Source organism: Suillus subalutaceus (assembly GCF_016647625.1).
Source record: "Suillus subalutaceus strain FC151 chromosome Unknown DFJ58scaffold_37, whole genome shotgun sequence".
Taxonomy (NCBI): Eukaryota; Fungi; Basidiomycota; class Agaricomycetes; order Boletales; family Suillaceae; genus Suillus; species Suillus subalutaceus.
The window spans coordinates 158,676-174,212 of NW_024540286.1; the positions used below are offsets into that span (position 1 = coordinate 158,676).

Below are 15,537 nucleotides of genomic sequence, written 5' to 3' on the forward strand. Positions count from 1 at the left end.
AGTTCAAGGAGTTCATATTACCCTGTTATGAGTCAGTCAGACTTTACTCGGTTCCTTCGAACTTCAAACCCTGAACCAACAAAATCCGGATGGCACGGCATTCGCAATGAAAAGACTCTACTCAACATGTTTGCTTCAGCTTAATGTTGCAGCCATCACTGGGTCTTTTCATTCTGAATGCCGTGAGGGGTCCGGAGTCCGGACTTTGTTGGCTCAAGGTTTGAAATTGTTCGAGAGAACCGAGTAAGGTCCGACCGATACTTAGCAGGGTGGTACCAGAAACCGAAGCCTACCCCAGACCTCTCTAGCTCCCTCTAGTGACTACCGTTAGTTTTATCCATGGCCAAGTTTTATGATGAGATACCTGAATCTCTCATCGAATGGATCAAGAAACAGCACATGTTTTGGGTGGCTTCGGCTCCCTTGAGTCCTGACGGACATGTAAATCTCTCCCCCAAGGGCACAGCGGATAGTTTCCATGTCATGAACTCTCGCCGAGTTTGGTATCAGGATTTGACCGGGAGCGGTGAGTATCACATCATCCAATTTTCGTGCTAGCTAACTGTGCGAATAAGGAGTGGAAACGATCTCTCATATCAGGGAGAATGGTCGCGTAACAATCCTGTTCAATGCCTTCGAGGGACCTCCCAGGATTTTGAGATTGTTTGGAACAGGTACTTACAAGCAGAGGCCTTGCTTCAATTACATTCTAACATCCGAGTGTAGGAACTGTATACGAATATGGCACAGAAGAATACGAATCTCTTATTTCTCCTGAGACTCGGAAGCCGGGTTCTCGTGCAGCTATCGTCATCGATGTGTATCAGTGTCAAACGGTAGCCTATCTTTTATCTACTCCGGTCTCTTTCGATCTGACAGTTTCGCTAAGACATGCGGATATGCTGTTCCAATCTATGACTTCATTACACATCGCACTCAACTCCTCCGAATGGCCGATATCGAAGAGTCACGCGACCGCGCTTCAGATCCAGTCCATCAGAAGGGTCTCAAAGCATATTGGGTACGAAAGAACTTGAGAAGCGTGGATGGCCTGCCTGGTTTGCTCACAGCACCTGATTCCAAAGTAACGCTTGTCAATAATTTTGACAAGGAAGGTCAAAGACCGAAGTTGCAACATTCATCTTCGAGAGAGGGGAGCGCCCAGAGCAACGGTGCAAATTTAGCCATTAGTTTTGCCCTTGGTGCCTTGGTCGCCACTACCCTTCCTTACATCCTGTCTGCTGCCCGAAAGTCTGATATGTTCACTACCCGAGCTTAATGCGTGCCCATATGCACAGTGCTCTCCTTCCGTGTGTGTACTTGTCATTCTGCTTCAAGTTTATTGACACAACTGGCTTCCTGTACCCTTGACATTATTGAACCGTATCTTATCTAGTCTAGCTACGCACGTTTTTGTGTATTACGAGATGATGGACATAAGGTGAAAAGCGGTTTATCGCATCAATCTTTATCAGTCTCGTGCGTACACATTTGTTTTGATGGAATACGTGAACGACTGATTGGCTCTCCCCACTCTCCCATAGTCTGACCTTATAAAGAGACAGTAATTCCTTCGATCTGATGCATGTAATACTCAACGGCACGGTTGAAATTGACTCCGAGTCACCCCATGACTGGATACCATGCTCAAGAGGTTATAATTAGGCCATCACAAACACCGATATGACCTAGTATTTAGGTCAGCTGGCACCAAGCTGATCAGATAATCCCCATGGCTAAGTACTATGATGAAATACCTGAATCTCTTATCGAATGGGTCAGGAAACAGCACATGTTTTGGGTGGCTTCAGCTCCTCTGGGTCCTAATGGACACGTCAATGTCTCCCCCAAGGGCACAGCGGATTGCTTCCATGTGGTGAACTCTCAGCGAGTTTGGTACCAGGATTTGACTGGGAGTGGTGAGTGTCTCATTGTTGAATGATTTTCATCTTATTTGACTGTTGGGTTAAAGGTGTGGAAACTATATCTCATATCAGAGAGAACGGTCGCATAACGATTCTGTTTCACTCCTTCGAGGGACCTCCTAGGATCTTGAGGTTGTATGGGATAGGTACATGATAACGCTACTTCCCCTGTGCCAATTACATTCTAACGTCTAGTATAGGGACTGTATACGAATTTGGCACGCAAGAGTATGAATCTCTTATCCCTCCTGAGACTCGTAAACCGGGGTCCCGTGCGGCTATCGTTATTGATGTATATCAGTGTCAAACGGTAGTATTTCTGATTCAGCCTGGTTCTGGAGTTGGGTCTAACCATTCCGCTAGTCCTGTGGATACGCTGTTCCAATCTATGACTTTGTTGCGCACCGCACTCAACTCCTCCGATCGTTCGACATGAAAGAGTCACGCGACCGCGCTACTGCCTCCACAGAGATTAATCCGAAGGGCCTTAGAGCATACTGGATGCTAAAAAATCTCTCAAGCGTGGATGGTCTTCCTGGTCTGCTAACAGCCCCTGACTCCAAAGCAACATGTCTCAGCATTTTTGACAAGGAAGGTCCAAGACCGAAGTTGAGCCGTTTGTCTTCCGGGGATGTGGACGTCCTGAGAACCGGCGGGACTTTAGCGGTTGGTTTTGCAATCGGCGCATTGGTAGCTACTGCCCTTCCTCGCATCCTATCCGTCACTGGAAACTTTAGTATCCGAGCATAATGTGTGGCAATAGTATGGATACCATTTCTACTTTATTTCCATGTACTCGCAGTTGCATACCTTTGGACAAGTTGTATCATCTTGTGCACTTTAGCTATACACTGGGATGATGCCCGAAAAAATCACTTTCTATTCGTGGAAGCCATGATGCCCCGACGGCTCAAGATACAGTCTCGAGAGTCACATGACCCTTGTCTAATTTCTCCACATCCTCGTCCGTAGAATCACAAGAGGCCGAAGGCGGTATCACATCGTCGGGCAAGACAGCCTTCTCTACATACGTGCCCCGGGCCGGGAACAGCGTCGAGAGGACGTAATAAACGATGAATGCTGACCAGAACTATCAAGAAAGGGGGAAGTGACAGTGAGTTACGCGGGTGAATGTAATTAGTGCACGCACTCCAAATATCCACCCAATGGCAAATAAATTATGGATACCTCCAACGTTGATGGACGGCTTGATAGAGTGAATGAGCCCAGGCATAGCTGGTGTAATGCAAATCACGAGTGTTGCCAAAGCACGCCAGTTCTATCAACGAGCCTCAGCCACGTGCACAATCCGGAAATCAATGCTAGCCAATGGGGATGGGCTTACCACTCCATATGTATAGCGGTATCGACCATCAACTTGGTACATTGCTGGGACGTCAATTTTGCCCTTATGGATTAGCCAGTACTAACAGAACTTCATTCAGTTCAGTGTGCGCCGATGACAATTAGTTCACTTACATCGACAATCATAATTCCAACGAATGGTCCAATGAAAATGGTGTAGCCACTCAGGAATGACAGAAATCCGGATGCTCTACAAATGAATGAGTAAAATAAGAGCACAATATATCGAGTCAACAAACTTTGCCAGAACTTCCCAAGGACAGAATGCCCATCCACCAATGAGTGCACATATAACTTGACCGCGTCGTATATTGATGTATTTTGGAAAGCAAACTGTGAGGTCGTTAGCAGCCACGAGGGCATTAGCGCTAATATTAGTTCCGATGGTCGTCAGCAGAAATGCGAACGAGGCAAAGAACGCTGCTGCTCGGTTGTCCCATTGGTTGATCAGCTGTAGTGGATCCCACAGGGCCGAACCATAGAGAACAATTCCTGCACTCGTCACGGCCAGTCCAGCGAACGAACAAAGCGTGAACGCCACCGGAATAATGATAGCCTGTGAGTACTGTCTATTGTTTAATTCGAGTCAGGAATGTTTCGTGTACCCCAACCGAAACGAACTAACGCTCTCTCATGTGTGGCATATCGCTGTTTGAAGATAAATACAATGTATTGAAGGATGTCATGTGGTCACAAACCGTAAAATCCGCAATATTGACCGCATAACCACAATAAAGACTCAGCGCACTATTAAGTGCCGTCAGCCAGGCCCAGGAGAGGTCAGAGCCTTGCACTGAAGCATGCTGAGAAAACAGTCCGACTGAAGGAGGAACCTTTATAAACGCCCAAACGACCATAGCAAGCCAGGCGAATGGAACAATCACACCCTTGGCCATGAAGAGATAACGGATTTGCTGGGGAGACAGCAGCATGAATGGAAATTGGAGGAGCCAGTAAAGAAGGTAACACATCATGCCTGGCCACGTTGATTATGATTAGCAAAGTGCGTGCGTTCGAGCAATGAGCACTTGCCGACGCTGGTAGTGTTTGACGAAGCCGGTATGTGATTCGGAACATTGGCGACAGATGGCCATATGGCCTTCAGCATCTGAAAGGTTACGCTGTTGAAACATGTTGTTCTTCCCGAAAAAGTAATATACCTGATAGATGCATTCAGAACCGTTGTATGTCTGTTCATGTTTTGTTAGCAGAACTAGAAAGAGCGCCACACATGGATTTCAAATGCCCTACCTGAATTCCAAACCAGGACATTGCAATTATTCCCCGCGTAATAACAGGGAAGTAGCTAAACCAAAATCCGAAAGACGACCTGCTAAGGACCGAGAATGGAACCCTCAGGCGGGTACCGATGGTCCCCGTGAGAAGTATCGGAACAGCCGTTATACTGTACGCAACAACAATGGCAGGCAAGGCCTGTCTCCTGTGTTCAGAGAGTCAATCCTACTCGAAATATAATAGGTGAAAACTCACCAGGAAAGACCAATAGCTAACATAGAGCTCGCAACCTATCTGACGTCAGTCGCAACCGGTTGCCGCATCTTTGTTGAACTCGCCTCCCAGACAGCAATATTACTGGCATCAGAAAACCAGTATGATACCTGGAAGATATTGATGTTAATTTGAGCTGTCTAGCTAACTAACTTCCGTCACGAACATAACTCCATGAACTAATTAGTACGAACATTATTTGACCAGACTGGTCAGACGTATTGGGAAATCACAGCAAGAGATGATGCTTACCTCCATGTTCGAAAGTGCAGAGGCGTGGGGTCCATATCATGATTACTCCATCTATTGTCTGTCGCAAACGCTGTATTCTCGAGCTCAAGCTCCCATGCTGAGAGCTTCAACCACGAAACGGTCATAAGAGCTAATGGCGATGGTATCTGAGACGACGTATCTCTGAACAGGTATATACCGTGGACACTGGCATATATGTGTGCAGAGATATTTGTGTCTCGATAAGAACGCTTTGTATCACAAGGGCGAATGGTATTTTCGTTCGTCAGCTCTGACCAAAGTGATGATAGTCAGAGTGAGAGTCGCTGGTGGGGAACCGATGAGGTATGTGCGCTCACGCTGGCATTACAATGTGCTCAGAGTTCACTGATTTTCATGACCAAGGTTGGGCAGGCCTAGATCAAAAGGCACAATAGCCACAAGCAGCCGTATCTAGACTCTGCAAGACTGCTTGGCGGGCCGCGGCTCAACTTGAAGCAGGTTTATCAATGTTTGAAGTAACGTGATGGGGAGCCGCAGTTGTCACGTACGTAAGATAACGAAGTCACGTTAGCCTAGTCCCTCACGACATCGCCCAGAATAATATGCAGTTATCTGATAATGGTAGTTCTACCAGCAATGGGTCTACGCGATACAAAGCAGTGCTGCGATAGTCGTCAAGTAAGCAATACAGGGCAAAAGAGACCGAAAAATTGCAAGGAGAGACAGCAATGCAGGATTCCATAGCGAGTGTGGTAACTAGACATGAGAGCGGGGGCAAGACCGAGGATACGCGAAAACCCGAGAAATATGAGATCGACTGGCGATCACCAAGAAACAAGGGGAGACGTCGAGGTGGACAAGAAAAGAATCATGAGGTCACGTCATGTTTAGGAGTATGGTCCCGGAACAAGTAGGTCGTAGTGCAATGAAGAAGCAGGTATCCGGGTATCACCGTAGCACGTTCAGCCTTTGAGCCAGTTTTTGAATCAAATCTTCATCAACGCCAAACTCCCGGGCGATGTCGTTATATTGGCTGAGTGCAGGAACAGTGCTGTGAGGGCTAGGAATGGAAAAAGTGGCGTATGGACTAGGGGCAGGGATATCATTGTCACGAATGAAGACGCCGCTGTCAGTGCGGAAGTGCCCGCCAGGCAGTTGGAAAGCAGGGACAAACGGCGGAGCAGAAGGTCTCGCTAAGCTGGAAAGCATCTGGGCTTGTTGTGGTGCAAAGGCTGTGGATAATGGCGCTTAGTAGCAGTTCCAAAAATATCAGCGAAATAATACCTTGACAAGTTATCGCAACTTGAAGAAGCTCATCCAACAAACGGGATCCTTCCGTTATCGCATTCCCCACCCCTGTCATAAGAAGACCCAACGCCGCTACAGGATGTCAGGTCACAGCTGGTCAAGTTATATGAGGAACTCACAGTAAGTCAGATCTGCATGAAAAGGACGTTAGAATACTGCTTGAAGCATGGCTAGGATGGAGAACACATACTAAACAGGTTGTCTCGGAGGTTGTTGGTCCAGAATACTCTACCATCAACGTTCATGGGGAACTTGGATAGGATGCTAATAAGGAAATGGAAGGGAAGAGAGGGGACTTTGAGGAAGTGCGACTATCAAGAAGCCTCGGTGAGCAACATAACAAGTGGAACCAAAATAACATACATCAGGTGACTGCACAAGATGCAACAAGGCCTTGAGTTCCCCCTCGGTCATGATGCCCGTCTCGAGCGCCCCCCTGATCTGATCATTCCTCAAGCCACTGAATGATGGCCTGGACCCTTCGAAGCCGCCTTTCCATGTCGGAAACAGCTGCCAAATGTTTGTCAGTTTTATGGAAATTTTATATCACGAACATCGTACAGAACGCATCAGCTCTTCCTGTGAGCTGCGAGTGACGGTAACCCCCCGTGCACGCTTGCCTTTGCCAAGGACAGAGTTTTGCACGCCACGCAGAGCAGCCCTCGCAAACTCCTCCGTGCCAAATTCAACAAATGCATGGCTGAGGGTTTTACCCCGTGGATCCAATAGAACATGCACTCGGACGACAGGCTGCTTGAGCCAGGCCATGATAGCTGGCGGAGTTATATCCTGCGACAAATTAGATGCGCCACAAACCCGGAAGTATGGACCCACCCAAGGCACATTGTCGACGCGAAGAACCACGTTCTCGACTCTTTGTTGCTTAGGGGCTGGGGTAAAGTTGGGAGGGGACAAATCCCGTTGAAAATGGACAGGGAGTTGGTCCACGTGTGGCGCAAAAGCTATGGGCTCAAAGCTGGGTAAAAGAGGTCTGTTGGCTCTGACGGAGCGTCGTTGCAAAGGGGAAGAACTGGCATCTAGTGGAGTAAAAGCGGATGTAAAATTAAAATGCTGGGGTGAAGATGAGACCATTGAGCTGTCATCGAATGGCCGGTTTTGAAGTTGGAAATCTACGACGGACTCCTTGCAAACAGCACATTGCATGGCTTTTTCCCCGACGATGTTGAGGGCACTTGTAAGGCATCCTGAACACAGAGGGTGTTCGCACGGCTTGAGGACCGCAAATCGACCACCGTCACGACCGCAGACAGAGCAGGCCGTTGACGAGGTGACGGTGGCGTTCGACTGCATATTTGCTTGGAAAAACGACTCGCCAAAATGCTGTGGAACACACTCTGTAATCGTCGGAAGACCGGAACCGAAAAATGGGTCGTGCAAAGAGAAAGATTCAGCTGAAGGGAATGACTGAGGGTATGGCTCAAAAGTGTTCTCGTCGATGTCGAAGAGCTCAGTAGACATCTACATATAGAAAGCGGTGTACCGTATCAGCTAATCAATGGATACAGATCAGTGAGAAACGAGTCACTAACCTGCCCAAATGAAGGCCGCCGTCTTGTGTGCGCGGGATCAGTCAAGCTTCCTTTGAATTTCAACTGGCTGACGTTTGTTGGTTTTGGTGGCGGTGTATTCAGCACTCCGAGAGCGCGGCGAGCAGGGGTTCTGAGAGCATAGGGTGAAAGCGGAGTGCGAGGTGGTGCTGTACTGGAGATTGTCCGAGACCGCCGATGAATTGCAAGTAACGGAGGGGGGAGAAGTGCTGTATAACAGTTTATCAGTAGTGTTCAAATAGAGCATTTTATGGCAGTGACAAACCTTCCTCGGTTACGAAACCAGTACAATTCATATCAGAATGGGTCAAATCGCTGGCTAAATGCGCATATATGCATAGTAGGGTCCAATTTAGTCCGTGGAGCAGCGTAGTAGGACAGCAATAACAACCAAAGTTTCATAACGATAATGTAGCTGCATGAGTCACATGCAGCAATTAACGGATGTATGCGCACCTTCATCATCACCATAATTAGAGTCGTCTGCACTCGAGACCTTAATGCCGTGTTCATTGGCACGTGAGCGCCAATTCTCAGCAATATCCGCGAGACTCTTGTCCACCAAAATTGCATCATTTTCAGCAGAAGGAGATGCAGCGTAACGTTTAATAAGACTAGAAGCTGATCCCGGGGTGGTTATAGTCGAACTTGATGCAGTCGAGAATGAACGGAGGCTCAATGGTGTGTATGGTGTAGAGTAGGTGCTTGCGGGGGTAACTGGCGATCGATACGAAGCCTTTTGGGGGCGGACTAAACGTTGGGGAGTCACTGGTGCTGCAAATAGCCGCTCTGATCGGTTCAGACGAGTATAAGCGGGTGAGGTAGGGGCAGAAGCGGGTACAGTGGGAACTGAAAGCGAGTGTTTATGCATAGTGGCTATTGGTATCCATGTAACCAATGCACGGTAAGAAGCAAGGAAACAAGAAAAGACATTGAAACCAAACACCTTTGTTTGTCCAGGCTCGCAATAAAGGAGGCTATGCACGAATGGAAGAAACACCGAAAGTCTGGGTGGCTCAGAACAGGATGTTACGGTTGCCCCTTGCAACGACGGAGTCCAATATTTTCCTTAATGATACGAACCTTTTCTTGTTGTGAATCAAAGGCAGCTAGTAGATGATGATCGTGGTTGGGAAGAAAGATGGTGTCCCGACTCCCGAACGACGACCAAAGTGAAAATAACAAGCTGAACTCGAAAGAAACTAATACAAGCTAAAGCGTGTGGGAACATGCCTTATGACGGGCGCGTCGCGTAACAAGTCACGTGCATTCTGACCTATTCACCCTGAGTCTGACGCCGCTCCATGCTTTTCTAAAATTTAAATGGCTTGTGATCAGATCACCTATTCCTGTCTGAGCTCTTTTAGCGCTGATTTATCTATGATCTCGGCCTTTTGATATGGAGTTTTCGTTCGCTTGACCGCTTGTCGCAGACGAAAAGAATAAAAGACTGTTATTCTAACAGCCATTTTCATGTTTCGCAGATATTTTGAAATATACCTCACCGACTGGAAGCCAAATCTACTGGCACCTATTCAAAACAATTCTTACGTGAGTGTCTACGTTCTCGAAAATGCAAAGTATCCGACGGACTGGCATCCGTAGCGCTGGCTGGCCGGTCCCGCTTACTCACCGGTCCAGGAAATTTTAATTTGCCAGCTCGCAGTCATCTTCCGATGATTTTCTCCAAGGAACGCTAAAACTTGCCTCCAGCTGATGCGTTGATGATCGGTGCGCTTGCAGTTGGCGTGCCCAGCCCTTCACCGTGACGGTGTCCGATGTCGCCTCTTCAAATCATCCACTTCCAAGTACCAGAACGTGGCCCGGTAGTCCGATGACAATGGGATTACATGCAAACTGTGGAGACCGCGACTGTATGTATATATCCGGGATGTCCCTTCTCTCATGTCATCCGTATTTTTTCAGCGAGCGCAGTCGCAAGACCATATTTTTTATGCTCGGTGTTAAACGAATTTCCATGTACGTCCAAACAGAATATCGGTGTCCGAGAGAAACGTCTCCTGACCGTGCTCCTCAGGGTCAAGCAGCCATCGCTACGGGTATGGTCAGTTGGAATGTCCGTCTCTGTCCAAATTGGTATTGCACAAATGTGGTATGCAATGATCAGTCCGTTAAGTACGCAAAGTCCCTCCACACGGATCCCAGTACTGCACATCTTTATCAACTGCCTGGTTAGTCAGTGCCGATCCCGTTGGTGATCAGGGCCTGCAATGTGCGCCGCAATCGATTTCTGAATTAGTCACTATTGACAGCTCTCTCGTAGCCATCCATCCACAAGTTCGAATAGAACGGATAAGTTGACACTCGTCCCTGAGTACGGGTCCAGTTGGTCTGCCCCTGACTCATCCCATTCACAGAGTGACACATAGGAGCTGACACGGATGCAACGCAACTGAGCCCTCATGTATTAAAGTCCTGAATGTCGGAGTTGTGGGCAATCGGACACCTACCTAGCCATATATATGCATATCACTGGTGACGGAATCATGTCAACGGGTCGCCAGTGACAGGATATAATTCGGCGGTCAGCTAGCGCTTGTTAGCCCAGCCTTGACTTATATACTCGATGAAGACTAGCTAGGTTGAGCTCTAAAATACTACTGTAGACCCATCGCGGCCTCCGAACCTGTCCTGCGAGGGCCGATCCGCTACGTGCGGAAACAATGGACAACAGCATATATGGCGTACATTCCAAGAGTCATAATGTCATTTCAGGAGTGAACAAAAGGTCAAACTAAAGATAGGGTATAGGTTGGTCATATATGGACATAACGATTTTTCAAGATGGGAAATCCGTGAATATTTGCTCCCTTGGGCGGAGCTGGTATCTTTGGTATAAAGAGGCAGTACATCTAGCAAGTGAACAATAAGTGTACAATGAAATGCCTCATTCGGTACGAGGGGGAGAGTGGTGTTACAAGGGTCCGAGGGGGAAAGGACAAAAAACCCAATAAGATGATCCAGACTATGCCAAAAAAATGCGCTGCCTACAAGCTCCAGAGTCTTTGAGCGCCTTGACCAAAATTCAACTCCACACTCTTCAGAGAATTCCACTCGTTTGAAGTAAGGAGCTGTTCGATGGTATCTTGCCAATCCTCGAATTCGTCAGATGCGCATTCCCGTGTGAATGGATCCTGAGCAGCACACACTTGCCGCGTTGACTATGGTGATCCGCTCGATTTCACAAGCGGTCAAGATATTGAGCATGGGAAGAAGGTCATCCAAAGCGACTCGTTCTGCATCCACGTGAAAGTCTGTGAGAATAGGTAGAGGGGAAGCGATAGATTCATCCTCCGCGGCCATCCGATCCTTTCCGAGGCAAGTGGACGGTTGGGATTCACCAAGAGGGATTCCTGTTTCGAATGACCGTAAAACAGGGCCGCAAGCCCGAAGCCATGCCAAACAGGCCTTGCTCTCCACTTCACCGTCCCTGTACATACTTCCGGAGAGCGATATACTCTCCAGCTGCGCAAGTTTCCCTTGCATAGACATGTTTTCATCGCAATCGATCCATACGTCCCTCAGATCAAGTGACTTGAGAGTGGGAAGTTTCAGGAGGCTAGGAATGCAGAGCTCTTCCCCGAGGATAGGGTGCGAAGGGACGTCGTGGTCATTGAGTACCAACGGAACGCCCGGGGGAGAGCAATTGTCTACATGCAATGCTGAACGAGTGACGCGGGACAGGGTGAGATGAGTGAGGGATGGTAAGGATGCGGCAAGGGATACTGCGATACGCTCAGACCTGTGTGCGGAATGCGTCAGACAAAAGCTGTGCAATTGGCGTCGTAATCACATACACAGGTGTAGTCTCTTCTTGACCCCAACAGCCAATCTCGAATTTTTGGACCGTTGTAAGAGTAGCAAAGACAGGTGTGATTGTGGATGCATCAAGTGATGCGGCAAGCGAGAGCGAGAGTGACTGCAGGTAGGAACAAGTGGCAAGGATAGTTGCAAGGTCTTCTGTACAGTCAACTTCTTGTACGAGTGCTCTCTCTGCAGGTTTTGTGCAAATACTAAGACACCTTATATGGGTGCCGTATCTGGCTGGTACGTGCGTGGCGAATGATCGCAGAGCGCTACGAGATGAGATTGTGACATCGGAAAATATTTGAGGTACGAGAAGGTTATATGAAGATCGAGAGGTACGTGAAAGAGCACGAGTATCCTGAGGAGGGAGGAAACGAGCAACAGCTAGATGCAATTCAGTTGGGAGGTTGTTCCAGGTCATGATGGATGGATACTGCTGGGGAAGATGGAATGATCTAGCTGGGTATTTGTAGCAAGGTGTCGATATTGGCATGTTGTGCGGATCAAGCTAGCAATAATTGTGAAGTGCTAATCTCCATCTTCGTCGGGGTGAGTCGCTGGAGTGACACTACTTGCGCTTTTTCGCGTTCCATGGTATTCGGCGTTGTAAGCCATAACTACTAAACTTCTCTCCGAGATCAAAGGAGAGCTTTCATTACCTAATTTGGATATCAATCCCACGATTCCGCAATTCCCCGCCAACCAACTTCTGCCGCGGCGCGCGTTGCTGTGTATCCTTGATTGTCGGCACATCTTCAGACTAAAGTAGTCGAAATCCTAGGACTCTGCATCATAATGTTATCTACCTCCGTTAATTTATCCAAGTCCTATCGTGAGACCGAAGATCATCATCTACAGCATGTAGCTATAATTGTCTCCAAGTTTCCGTGGCCTTTGGCGCCGATATCCCAGTCATCATTAATATTAGGGTCACCTTTCAGCGGCGTTTGAAGGGTGAGGTTTGCCAAGGAGGCGTTCATCACCAGCAACGCCTGATGCAGAGGGGTTGGTGTGGTGTAACCAATCAGTATGTGCTTATTGGTCCATGATTATGTCCACCTGGGTGCCACACTCACGTCACCAATAATACTTTTGATTGCGCCTAGACTAGCACTCCATCTCACCTATGTCCGTCTACTGCGCTGTACACTGGCATAAACAATCACGTGCAACCCTGCCCAATTTGTAGTCAAGGATCGCCCCTGGCTTCAGCCGACCCTGCCCAGGCTAGCCTGCTAACCTGTCACCGCTGGGTTTTGCTGGCATCCCTCTGTCACGCTATTCATCAGTATCAAAAGACGCATCAAGGGACTTTTCCAGGATGCCCCAATCACTCCCGTATATCGGATACTCCAGTATTTTGGCCTTGGCACTCGTACTGCCTTTTTGTTTGGTCACTACGATCCAAATCATCATCGTAGGACCCCATTTCTCGGTCGTGATTCTGGAATGCTACGATGTCCAGATCAGTGGTCGAGCGCCTTTCTCTCGGTTTCGGCGTTTGAGCTCTGGCTTCGCCAGGCTTCGCCTCGGGCTTTTTGATATTATCCACTTGGAGTTTCGTAACCAAGCAGTGGCCTTCCTGCATTATTTGTTCTCTGTGATGAGTCCAGAGCACCTGTCAGTAGCCGCTATTACCCAAAATCGCGCAGGTGGACCGTAGCCAGAAAAATGCTGAGTAGTCCTCACCGCCGACCAACCGGCCCATATATTGCCGTTATTGCTCTGGATTTTCCAGGCTCCGGTTACTAGGACCAGCAAACATATTCGCTAGAGGAGGAACTACTGGCGCCTATTGGAATCCTGCTCCATTACTTGGGCGGGTAATTTTCCCCGGATGGAGTCGGCCACATTGGCCTCCTCAGGATCGACCGACCGCTTGCGATCGGTGGCAGCTTAAAATTAGGTCCTAGTCAATTTCATACTCTATATTTCCATTGTCGACTGACATATTACATGACTTGCAGTATAGCAAATGCTACATTCTCCGATACGCTCCATGCGCAGAATGCATATCTTCCGGAATCATCTGTACATTCCGCGCAGTTTTAGAGCTCCACGATTCGGCCTTGCTGTATACATTCGCCGACAGCAACGCATCGTCATCGACATTTGCAAGTTACCTTCAGTATCACTTAGGGTAAGACTATTACCGCTTTTGGGTGCCGTCGGGATGCCAATTGCACAGGTTCACTACTTGCTAGAACATTCAATTATTCTCCACCACTCACAAGTGCACACAATGCGTGTTGTACGGAGTTGGTCTCGCCGTCGTAGTTCATGTGATGTCAGGCTCTGATGCTGGGAGAATGTTGTTTTTAGTGACGCCACGACCATCACGAAGCATTTGCCACTCGGTGCCTGGTTTCGTCCTCGTTAACGTAGCACCTGGTCTTCGAACTATTCTATCACTCGCTTCGAGAAAAATTACTGTGGAGTCGACTTCCATTCCGGATCCGGCACACCCATTACATCGCCATACGGTAATACCTCGAATACTAAGCCTGCCTCATTTGGGACAGCTTTCTATTTCGCACTCCGCGTGTTAAACATTCGAGTTTCATCTCATCTCATCGTGATGGGAGCTCGAGTCTATCACAATTATAGGCATTATTGGCACATGGCTGCTGAGAAAACTTTTCGTGTGTACGAAATGACTCCAGGTGGCTCCTTCGTAATATCACGCGTGCTAATCACATGCATCATTTTTTAGTGGAGATCAGGTTTCTGAATGGTCTCACACGGAGCGACAGCGCTGGCCTAGTATCTCCCGGTGTGCTTTCGCGAACCTGGCTCGGTACCCTCGGCCTACGTCATGGTCCGTAGATTCTAATGGACCCTAGACTCGTAATCACGGGAATCATTGAGTCCTACTCGCCGAGTCGGTCACTCCGTGGCTTCGCACCGATCGTTTGACCGACTGCTTAACAAGTACGATCCGATTCATGTCTGAATGTGGAGCCTATCACCTCACCGATCATCGAAATTCCGGCTTAAGATTACGACTTTTCACATGCACGTCCAACGTCCAACGTCCATCTCTACGTGTTCCGTACGTCAGAGGCTATACAGATACAAACACCGCATCCGAGCGTAAATTGCGCGTCGATTCGATTGTTAGGGTTTGAGGGCTGACCTTCATACTCGTCCGTGTAGACTCTCCGATAGTACACTAATCACGTACTATGTAGTCCACTATTGTCTCTTTTGATGCTGTAATTAAATGCCCTGATTCTCTTCGTTAAAACCGCCCATCACCTTAATCGACTGTTCTCGTAAATGAGGCGAAGTTGAATTAAGGAACTACACACACTCCGAACGTATAGGATCAAGATTGTAAAGCCCACATATTGCAAATAGATAACACCACAACGGCGAATCCTTCGGGACCTCAGTAGCGGGGAGATCGGGCTCGAGTTGCCCCGTTTAGGTTTAGCATAGAGTATAGTCATATGAATACTCACTGAGCCGCAGCTCTGGCTTTGTAAGTACACCTAGTAATACAAACAAAGACAAATCAGTAGTAGTAGACAGACGTCGAAAACCACACTGTCTTTCTCACCAGTATTCGAGAGGCTCTTCCAAAACATTGAAAAGACACTGGCAGACTCCCCTTGATCGCCACCCGAGAGCACACGTTCCTAAGACATTAATAGGGTAAGCTATAGTTATTATTACAAGGGTAATGACCTACCGTGCGATGATCATCGAACCCACCACGTTGCTTTAGTGCTCGGCTGCCGTTTTTCGTGGCGTTGACGCCAAAAGCTCTGTCTTGACAGCGAGAGAAGCTCGGTCAG

At 48.1% G+C, this 15,537-nt stretch overlaps 5 protein-coding genes across 5 annotated transcripts; 2 read left to right on the top strand and 3 right to left on the bottom strand.

Annotated features, from left to right (window-relative positions):
* Nucleotides 1–339: 339 nt before the first annotated feature.
* DFJ58DRAFT_658607 (uncharacterized protein) lies at nucleotides 340–2,675 on the top strand (the record flags this gene model as incomplete). Its single annotated transcript, XM_041382039.1, has 9 exons — nucleotides 340–526; nucleotides 576–674; nucleotides 727–836; nucleotides 890–1,260; nucleotides 1,402–1,479; nucleotides 1,705–1,919; nucleotides 1,973–2,071; nucleotides 2,126–2,235; nucleotides 2,289–2,675. 9 exons carry the CDS (start codon nucleotides 340–342, stop codon nucleotides 2,673–2,675), a joined length of 1,656 nt encoding a protein of 551 aa, XP_041245210.1.
* Nucleotides 2,676–2,790: 115 nt separating this feature from the next.
* Nucleotides 2,791–5,176, bottom strand: DFJ58DRAFT_905688 (cytosine-purine permease; the record flags this gene model as incomplete). The annotated part of the gene is made up of 14 exons (XM_041394971.1): nucleotides 2,791–3,015; nucleotides 3,076–3,204; nucleotides 3,271–3,351; nucleotides 3,405–3,480; nucleotides 3,530–3,859; nucleotides 3,916–3,938; nucleotides 3,989–4,266; nucleotides 4,323–4,398; nucleotides 4,451–4,480; nucleotides 4,542–4,731; nucleotides 4,782–4,816; nucleotides 4,865–4,909; nucleotides 4,966–4,978; nucleotides 5,052–5,176. The coding sequence occupies 14 exons, from the start codon at nucleotides 5,174–5,176 to the stop codon at nucleotides 2,836–2,838; spliced, it is 1,611 nt and encodes a 536-aa protein (XP_041245211.1). The 3' UTR covers nucleotides 2,791–2,835.
* Nucleotides 5,177–5,853: 677 nt separating this feature from the next.
* On the bottom strand, nucleotides 5,854–9,107 carry DFJ58DRAFT_781610 (uncharacterized protein). The gene is made up of 10 exons (XM_041389796.1): nucleotides 8,366–9,107; nucleotides 8,175–8,228; nucleotides 7,892–8,118; nucleotides 7,176–7,820; nucleotides 6,903–7,130; nucleotides 6,705–6,851; nucleotides 6,532–6,652; nucleotides 6,461–6,472; nucleotides 6,318–6,413; nucleotides 5,854–6,265 (listed from the first exon to the last, which is right to left on the bottom strand). The coding sequence occupies exons 1-10, from the start codon at nucleotides 8,778–8,780 to the stop codon at nucleotides 5,982–5,984; spliced, it is 2,229 nt and encodes a 742-aa protein (XP_041245212.1). The 5' UTR covers nucleotides 8,781–9,107; the 3' UTR covers nucleotides 5,854–5,981.
* Nucleotides 9,108–10,594: 1,487 nt separating this feature from the next.
* DFJ58DRAFT_781614 (uncharacterized protein) lies at nucleotides 10,595–12,346 on the bottom strand. The gene is made up of 3 exons (XM_041389797.1): nucleotides 11,728–12,346; nucleotides 11,116–11,672; nucleotides 10,595–11,078 (listed from the first exon to the last, which is right to left on the bottom strand). Exons 1-3 carry the CDS (start codon nucleotides 12,228–12,230, stop codon nucleotides 10,918–10,920), a joined length of 1,221 nt encoding a protein of 406 aa, XP_041245213.1. The 5' UTR covers nucleotides 12,231–12,346; the 3' UTR covers nucleotides 10,595–10,917.
* Nucleotides 12,347–13,354: 1,008 nt separating this feature from the next.
* Nucleotides 13,355–14,318, top strand: DFJ58DRAFT_781615 (uncharacterized protein). The gene is made up of 3 exons (XM_041389798.1): nucleotides 13,355–13,643; nucleotides 13,705–13,877; nucleotides 13,942–14,318. The coding sequence occupies exons 2-3, from the start codon at nucleotides 13,713–13,715 to the stop codon at nucleotides 14,284–14,286; spliced, it is 510 nt and encodes a 169-aa protein (XP_041245214.1). The 5' UTR covers nucleotides 13,355–13,643; nucleotides 13,705–13,712; the 3' UTR covers nucleotides 14,287–14,318.
* Nucleotides 14,319–15,537: the final 1,219 nt, after the last annotated feature.

What these genes read in the sequence shown, in the direction of transcription:
- DFJ58DRAFT_781610 (XM_041389796.1), bottom strand. Translation starts at nt 8,780, where the DNA reads ATGCATAAACACTCGCTTTCAGTTCCCACTGTACCCGCTTCTGCCCCT. An exon ending in TGGTTTCGTAACCGAGGAAG is followed by an intron (nt 8,119 to 8,174) that starts GTTTGTCACTGC and finishes ACTGTTATACAG; the next exon opens with CACTTCTCCCCCCTCCGTTA. An exon ending in AGTTGCGATAACTTGTCAAG is followed by an intron (nt 6,266 to 6,317) that starts GTATTATTTCGC and finishes CATTATCCACAG; the next exon opens with CCTTTGCACCACAACAAGCC.
- DFJ58DRAFT_781615 (XM_041389798.1), top strand. Translation starts at nt 13,713, where the DNA reads ATGCTACATTCTCCGATACGCTCCATGCGCAGAATGCATATCTTCCGG. An exon ending in TACCTTCAGTATCACTTAGG is followed by an intron (nt 13,878 to 13,941) that starts GTAAGACTATTA and finishes ACTACTTGCTAG; the next exon opens with AACATTCAATTATTCTCCAC.
- DFJ58DRAFT_781614 (XM_041389797.1), bottom strand. Translation starts at nt 12,230, where the DNA reads ATGCCAATATCGACACCTTGCTACAAATACCCAGCTAGATCATTCCAT. An exon ending in CAAGAAGAGACTACACCTGT is followed by an intron (nt 11,673 to 11,727) that starts GTATGTGATTAC and finishes TTCCGCACACAG; the next exon opens with GTCTGAGCGTATCGCAGTAT. An exon ending in GCTCAATATCTTGACCGCTT is followed by an intron (nt 11,079 to 11,115) that starts GTGAAATCGAGC and finishes CAACGCGGCAAG; the next exon opens with TGTGTGCTGCTCAGGATCCA.